This window comes from Pseudorasbora parva, chromosome 3, assembly GCF_024679245.1.
Source record: "Pseudorasbora parva isolate DD20220531a chromosome 3, ASM2467924v1, whole genome shotgun sequence".
NCBI classification, from domain to species: domain Eukaryota; kingdom Metazoa; phylum Chordata; class Actinopteri; order Cypriniformes; family Gobionidae; genus Pseudorasbora; species Pseudorasbora parva.
This window is the reverse complement of record NC_090174.1, coordinates 4,178,925-4,187,051: the sequence shown is the minus strand read 5'-3', so window position 1 is coordinate 4,187,051 and position 8,127 is coordinate 4,178,925. Positions and strand designations below refer to the sequence as shown.

General features: G+C 37.3%; 1 protein-coding gene across 3 annotated transcripts in view; it reads left to right on the top strand.

Annotated features, from left to right (window-relative positions):
• Positions 1–2,113: 2,113 nt before the first annotated feature.
• rgs3a (regulator of G protein signaling 3a) overlaps positions 2,114–8,127 on the top strand; it is a 188,624-nt gene continuing 182,610 nt past the window's right edge. The window contains exons 1-2 of one of the 3 annotated variants that reach the window (XM_067437557.1): positions 2,114–2,242; positions 7,154–7,221. In XM_067437557.1, coding sequence (XP_067293658.1) covers positions 7,207–7,221 — 15 coding nt within the window. In that variant the 5' untranslated portion in view covers positions 2,114–2,242; positions 7,154–7,206. The remainder of the gene's footprint in view (positions 2,243–7,153; positions 7,222–8,127) is intronic. The other 2 variants (XM_067437559.1, XM_067437558.1) reach the window with 2 other exon arrangements.

The window sequence follows — 8,127 nt, the reverse complement described above, 5'->3', positions numbered from 1 at the left end:
TTTTTTTCTCACACCGCCTCTGCTTTCAAGTGATCTCTTGGACCTGTTCATGTTATGCTACATGACTGCCTGTGAATTGTTCACTTTGATTGTATTACTTATTTGTTGTTGTTGTCTATCTGGAGTCGTTTGTTGTTGTTTTATTTGTTATAATGAACAGGCGGACTGTCTTTTGAATGTAATTGATTACACTCTTGTACTACATTGTAAAGCGACCTTGGGTTCCTGAAAGGCGCTATAAAAATAAATATATTATTATTTATTTATTATATTATAGTGTTATATTATTTTGTGAATGAGTGGGCTGAGCTGAGCAATTATGTTGGAGCTTGCATCTGGCTGAATGAATATTTAATTGCCATAATTTACTAATTAGCAGATTATATGAGGGATCACAGAGAGACTCCAACAGTTTACCCATTCGACCTCCTGCATCTCGCTCTCTTCTATTATCTTCTGTTTTCTCTCAATCTCAGCCTGACATCTGTCAGTCCACATCTCTCTCTCTCTCTCTCTCTCTCTCTCTCTTCTCTCTCTCTCTCTCTCTCTCTCTCTCTCTCTTCTCTCTCTCTCTCTCTCTCTCTCTCTCTCTCTCTCTCTCTCTCTCTCTCTCTCTCTCTCTCTCTCTCTCTCTCTCTCTCTCTCTCTCTCTCTCTCTCTCTCTCTCAGTCCCTCCCCCACCGCCTGCAGATATCCGGCCGCTCTGCTAAGATGCTTTTACAGACGATTATTGTCCCTGTTCATGCGATCAAATCTGTTTGGCACAAAAAGAGCTCTGATCACGAGTTTATTGCTGTAGCATATTTCAGAGCTATAAAGTTGGGGTTACTGAATAAGAATTAAATGTCCCAAAAGATGTGGAAATATATTTATATTAATAAAACAAAATTGCAGATGTTATTCTGTGGATGTATGTATCAATATACATTAGTTAGCATTCTGTTATTTGAATTACTGCAGCTACAGAAGCAAAACATTAATAATAACAAAATCCAGTGCCGGATTGCCACTCATTATAACATGAAACAGGAAAAGAAACAGGAAAACTCTGCTTGGTCACCATGGGTCTTGTGTAAAGGTCCCTCTGTTCTGATAACACCAGGGTTATTAAAGGGATAGTTCACCCCAAAATTATTATTTTCTTTGTAAGTTAAATACTGAAGGCGGGAATTTTACTTTATAAAGTTTTCGTCTGAAAGAAGAATGTCATATACACCTAGGATAGCTTGATGGTGGGTAAATCATGGGGTTATTTAAATTTTAATTCTATAGGCCTATATATAAAGTATTTTAGTTAGTTAGTTGAAAAACTTTAAATAAATGAAATGTTAAAGCACTAAAATAAATAAATTAAGACAAAAATTTAATTACATTAAAACTAAATTAAATCTAAATATAATATAAAATATAATGCACATGAAAAATCAAGTTAAATAAAATACAATTATAAAAATAACACTAAATAACTAAACAAAATAACACTAGTGAAGATATTTAAATAGTCAAATTGAATGTGTTAACTTGGCAGCCCTATAAAAAAGATATGTTTTACACCTACTGTATGATATTTATATTTTACATTTTTAAGATTATTTTTTTGTGTGTCAAAAAATATCATAGGTCAGAAATGACCAATTGAAATGAAATAAAGAAATTTGATGAATTTAAAGCACATACATCTTACCGTTTCAACAAAATAAACTCAAGTTCAGTTGCAGCCTTAAATGTTTAATTGTATTCAATTTGGTTGTAAGTCAATTAAGTTAAATTACATTAAAGTGACTTAAAATTGAATCTCAGCTTGAATGTTGGAATACCTTAAAACACAAGTTCCCATGACTTACTGATTATTTAATGTTTACAGTGTAGGCAAGGAGAGGATGTAGGCAGGACTAAACAGCTGAGAGAGAGGCAGAGAGAGTGGAGGATTAACATGAGCTAGAGAAACAAGCGCACAGCCATCTACATAAGGTCATGGGGGGGAGAGAGAGAGAGAGAGAGAGAGAGAGAGAGAGAGAGAGAGAGAGAGAGAGAGAGAGAGAGAGAGAGAGAGAGAGAGAGAGAGAGAGAGAGAGAGAGAGGAGGTGGAGGGAGGGAGTCAGACAAGCCAAACATCAAGAAACATCACACACATGCTGTAGTGTTCGCTCATTTCTGCTCATACTTAATGCTTATGCTAAAAAACTGAGTTTGAGGGAATAAATTGCACAGTCTCAACATCTGTCTGAACATCAGTGATCAGGTGAGTGATCTGTCTGTGTCCCTCTATTGTGTCTTTCTAGGAGTCCACATTTAATTTGGTGAGGTGGAAGCTCGTCTTCGTATTATTTTTCCCTTGGATGCTTTAATTGAAATACATATTTTATTTAGACTATTTAATTTGCTCAGTGGCTGAGTTTGAGATAACAGGACTCAACAACTCCTGATGTCAGTGACTTCCCACTGTCTGAGTAGATTATCATTGAATCATTAATAGCCATCTGTGTTTCACTCGGGTGGTCTGTCACTCGTGTTCTCTTTCGCTCTGATGTGTCGCTCTGTCAGATTTTCAAGTTACCAAGCATTTTTAAATTGTTGATACCCTTCTAAGCAAAAGTGGGCCATGCTACTCTTCAATGCATTTTTTAGTGTGGGTTGATTGCATAATGGTTGCACACAGGGTGTGTATGCGTGGGTTTTGCATGTGTAACCTTCAGGATATCAAAACGCTGAAGTTATCTACATTTTGAAAACCAGCCAACATTCTTCAGATATCTTAAATATCTTATTAAAAATGTAAAATGGTTTGTGTGAGAGAGAAAGGCCTGCTCATATCAAGTTTATCAGGATAATTTGGTGTGACGATAACCACTTTGAGTTTATTTAGACCAACGTCAACATTCACAGAAAACTGGCCGTCCAATAAGATTGGTGCTTTTGGTCCAACAGTGCCTGGAGCTGATGCAGTTACATAACAATTATTACTTGGTGGCGCTAACAAACAGACTATTTTGCTGAAGAAATACAGTAGCTGAGAAAAATCAAGAGCTGTATATAATACAGATTGTTTCAAAGCAAACAAAATGTTTAAAGAACATTTTGCTAATGTTTCCTTTAGGTTATGTAAATGTTATTTCGGGAATGTTCTCTGAACATTTAAAATGTCTAAAATGTTTTAAGAATGTTATTTCTTGGTTATAACGTTGCCCATGCCTTTCAAAGATCGTATACGGCCTCAGATTACTGTTGTTCAACATTCACTGCTTGTTAAACATCACCCTATATTACTTTATCTGGACAAACTCAGTATCATCAGAGAAATTAAAGACTCCAGCTTCGATATTTGAATACTGTTTATAATAAATAAACTGGGTTGCAGTGACATTAATTTCTTAATTTGTGTCAGGAGTGCATTATAATCGATCCGTTATTAACAATAATTATGGTAAACGAATAGATTACCAGGCGCATGGTCATTCTCTCTCATCTGCAGCAGCTCGATCGCAAAGAACAGCTTTCAGTTTAGCTCTTAGTTCAAAAGTGCTCATATTTGGAGAAATATTGACATTATAACGTTTGCATGTCATACATAATACCATTTCTATTCATTTCTCACTGAATTATTCAATCTAAAAGAGCCAAAACACGCACAGAGCTCTCTCTGGGTCTCCTCTTAATGATATGCGTCAGATATCAGTCATCAGGCGTTCATTTGTAACCTGACAAGCCCAGACCCACATCAAGATGTTTGGTCTGGAAACTCACCATTGACAGCTCAATCTGAGGGGCGGATAAACGGTTGTCTTTCAAACTCCCTCTGCACGCGATAGGATAGCGCTACACCAACCAGAGCAACGAAGGTGAAGCAGAGCTCGTTAACAGATTAAACATTCACTGTATCCGGTCGGCTAAACTCAGAACACATCTTCCCTTTTTGAGAATGACTTCAGTGCCGTTCTTTGTTCTTTTCTCAGAGAAAAGCTTAACTCCAAGTCTTCCAGAGTCGCGGTCAAAGCTGATTTGAAAGTCCGCCGTTCGCCAGTTTCTGTGTTTACTAGAAGCACGCAAACGCATCTCGGCCATCGTCATTATGTTAAGCCCCGCCCACCGACTCTATACACGATGCGATTGGCCTGACCAGAGTTTGGTTTTTACAGCTCAGACGTGTATTGAGAGTTGATACTCGCGGCAGATTAGATTTGCTGCCGCTAGGGTGCGTCTAGATTTCTGGGCTAGTTCATTTGCTCACTGAGCTGTCAATAATCTGACATGCTCAACACTGCCCTCCGCATGACGCTCTCCTCCTGTACGGACACTTCCTCATTCTGGCTCTGTGAAGAACGAGCCTATTCTACATTTCTACACGTGAACTAAGAAGCTAATAAACACATGATAACTATGGAATAAGGTTTTTGTGTGATTTTTCATGTGATTTCGGCTATATTATATCAATAGTGGATTGATATAATATAACATTATGACTGCTAACAGGTGTAGCGATTAGCTCCATATAAATGATAAATATAACATGTTTTATCCTCATCATATGAATGAAATCCCCATTTTATCGTGACAGGAAACATACAAACACTTGATGGTGGTCTAAAGTGACATAACGAATGAAGGTGTAATTTTAATCTTTTAAATTTTGTTCTGTAGCTTGATGCTAACTGAAGCTCCAATGCACCTGTTGGACCAGGAGCTTTGTCTATTTTGTAACATTTATTCACATAATGTGCTTTTAGTTTTGTTTTTCTTTTTCTTTTAGAAAGACTAGATAATGTGGACTACTAAATTAAATACTGCGCTGCTAATGGGCCATTTAGCCAGGCATACGTTTTATAATTGATTTTGAATAATGGCTGTTAAAAAGCTTCAAAAGATTCATAACAAAAATAATAATGAGGATTACGTCTCATACATTCAAATGTGTGAAACGATCGTCGAGTGAGCATAATGAAGCATTAATTGAGCTGTTCTTCTCGCCAGACATTAGGCAAAAGACTGCAGACGTGTCTTCAAGCCAACAAACTTATTTGATAAAAGCATCTAAATAAAAAAAATCCAGACATGGTCTTAGAAAATGTTTCTTAAAATTCTTAGTTTTGGACATAGCCTCAGATTTTGAATAAAGCATGACCACACTTGTGCCTTCATTTTAGTTGTAGTTATTAGTCGTTATACTACATTCAGATAATATTTTTATACATGAAGAAATTTGTTTAAAAATATTACTTTTTTTATTTTATGTTTGAGCCTAACATAAAAGTTCTGAAAAGACCACACGTGACAATGTTTACTCTTGACCAAAACCACACGAAACGAAATGCCTTAAACAAGCACCTTTCATTTGCTTTCCACCAGTCAAGAGCTTGTACTACTGCTCTTAAAGGTCCCGTTCTTCGAGATTCCATCTTTCAAACTTTAGTTAGTGTGTAATGTTGCTGTTAGAGCATAAATAATACCTGTAAAATTATAAAGCTCAAAGTTCAATGCCAAGCGAGATATTTTATTTAACAGAAGTTCCCTTTCAAATCCTACAGCGAACGGCCGGTTTGGACTACACCGCTGCACTTCCTGCTGTAATGACGTCACTAGAACCGTTTGTTGACTAAAGCTCCGCCCACAAGAACACGCAGAATAGAGGGCGTGGTCTTGTTGCTCTCCCACGTGGAGAAGAGCGCGCATTCAGCGCTTGCATCTCCCCGTTATGGTAAGAGGCGGGACCTTTCCGGGCAAAGTGCGCTAAGCTGCTGTCCAATCACAACACGGGAAGCGCTGGCCCAATCAGAACTCTATACTTTTGTAGAACTAGTATTTCTGAAGGAGGGACTTCATAGAACAAGGAAATCATCAGGCCGTTTTTAGGACAGAGGAAACAGCGCTGTACAGATAAGTAAATTGTGTGAAAAATACTGTTTTTTTTTTACACGCGAAACATGAACTCATGTTATATTGCACACTGTAAACATAATCAAAGCTTCGAAAACATGCGAAGAACGGGACCTTTAATACCGCATATTTTGCAAGTAACTTTGTTGCCCTTTCTGTCTAAATGGTCCAACACAGTAGGCTTCTTCTTTTCCATTGATTCATTTTGCGAAATATGTCTGTGTCAGCACGTTTTTGACATGTGCCGACGCACTCTGTGAGTTAACAAATACAGCATATTTTTATTTAACCATGCAGCAAACAAACAAAAGCGTAACCCCCTTCCCAAAAAACACCTTTAAACTGTTTAACTGATAGTATTAATCGGTCAACATTTTTTTTTTTAACTATTGGTAAACGGTTAAAGGTGCACAATCACAGTTGCCGGGCGCCTGCACTTCTGCTTTTTCCGGTCATGATTATAAGGTAAAGCAGCTCAGTTTATCATATTAGATACATTTAAGTGTGTTTAAAATGATGTTATGACGTTACTCTGTGCGTTCGCTCGGCGCTGCTGTGACATGTAAGAGAAAAGTGTTTCTGCAGAATAAAACCGAGGGCATAATAAGCGGCATGAGCAGTCTGGAAGGTCCTGCAATCGATGGTGTAAACCAGGCATGACTGGCAGGTTGAATTGTTTTAATGAGGTTACATTTACATTTATACAGTAAGCTTTTATCTAAAGCATTTTATAAATGTGGGACATCAGAAACCATAAAATATTAACACTACAAAAAAAAAAAAAAAAAATTGAGAAGAAGGTAGAAATGAAGAAATGCAGAAAGGAAGACTTTGATTTATTAAGTTGTTTATTTACCTTTATAGATTTGGCAGATGCTTTTATCCAATGTGAATTACAAGAGAGCAACAAAGCAATTTTTCAAAGAGCCAGCAATAATCATAATAAGCAATGCCATGTTTACTAGACTATGGAGAACAGGAAGAAAACTAGATGGTTATGTTTTTTTTAAAGCTGATGTCAGCAGCTCATTCATCGAGGAACAGACAGGGTGAAGCTTTTGGAAAGCGACTGAAACAAGTCTTTAAATAATCATTTAAACAGTCATTTTTGACATTATTGATCGGTAATAATGTCCCATCCCCCCACAAGAACACAATATTAAAATAATTCAAGGAGAACTGTGAGGAACGTGGAAACACTCCCCCCTACACAGCTTTGTTAGTTTGTAGCATGTGTGTGTGAGAGAGACAGCCCACGGCTCATTTGTCTTTCTCTCCTCAGAAGCTGCTACAGCAAACCATGCTGCTGTCTCCAACTCTGCAAACCCTGAGAATATGCAATGCTTAACGGTGAGTGACAACCTTTTTCTGCTGTGTTTCTTATGGGCTGAGATTGACCCTCAGTAAAATGCATCATTAAAATGCAACTGTTTTTCAAATATGTTGTTGAACAAATAATCTGAAGTCGCCTTGAGGAATTTATTGGCTAAATGAAGCATTTATTTTTAATAACATAAATGTAGGATTGTTGAGCAGAATATACTTTTTTTCAGAAACAACTTTTGACTGGTATATATATATATATATAGTATAGTATAAAATCAAGCGCCTAGCCGTGCAGTCTGCATTTATAAACATTTGTGTGTGAAAATAGGTAGTTCTGAAAAAACTCATTGAATTAAAGCGAGGTACTGTGATAGGATGCAACCATTTCGGTGTCACTTCTTTAAATTTCATCCCTGCTAGATATTCCACTGTCATCTGTAAGTGCAATTCAGCCTCAGAGTGGAAGATCATGTAAAGTCACAGAGCGAACCAGTCACGAGTGCCGAGGCGTATGGTGTGTAAAAGTCGCCAATGCTCTGCTGATTTTATAGCTGAAGAGTTTCAAACTTCTACTGGCATTAATATCAGCACAGATACTGTATGGCGGGAGCTTCATGGATGGGTTTGCTGCATGCAAGCCTCACACAATGGCTACTTTTACATTACACCTTTGGTTACAATCAGAACGAATTCATTCCGACTAATGAATCTGATGGTGGTGTGAACGCTAAATAAAGTGATCCATGTGCGCGTTTATATGACACAAGCTTCAAAGAGTTTCTAGAGTTTACAGAGTTTCCGCTGTGTACACACCCTATTCTCATATACATTGCTTCTTTTCTTTGTTTTAGCAGACTTAAGAGCAGAATTAATATTTATCTATTACGAGGACATGACCCATTGTGCCGTGCTGCTTATATTTATCAAGCA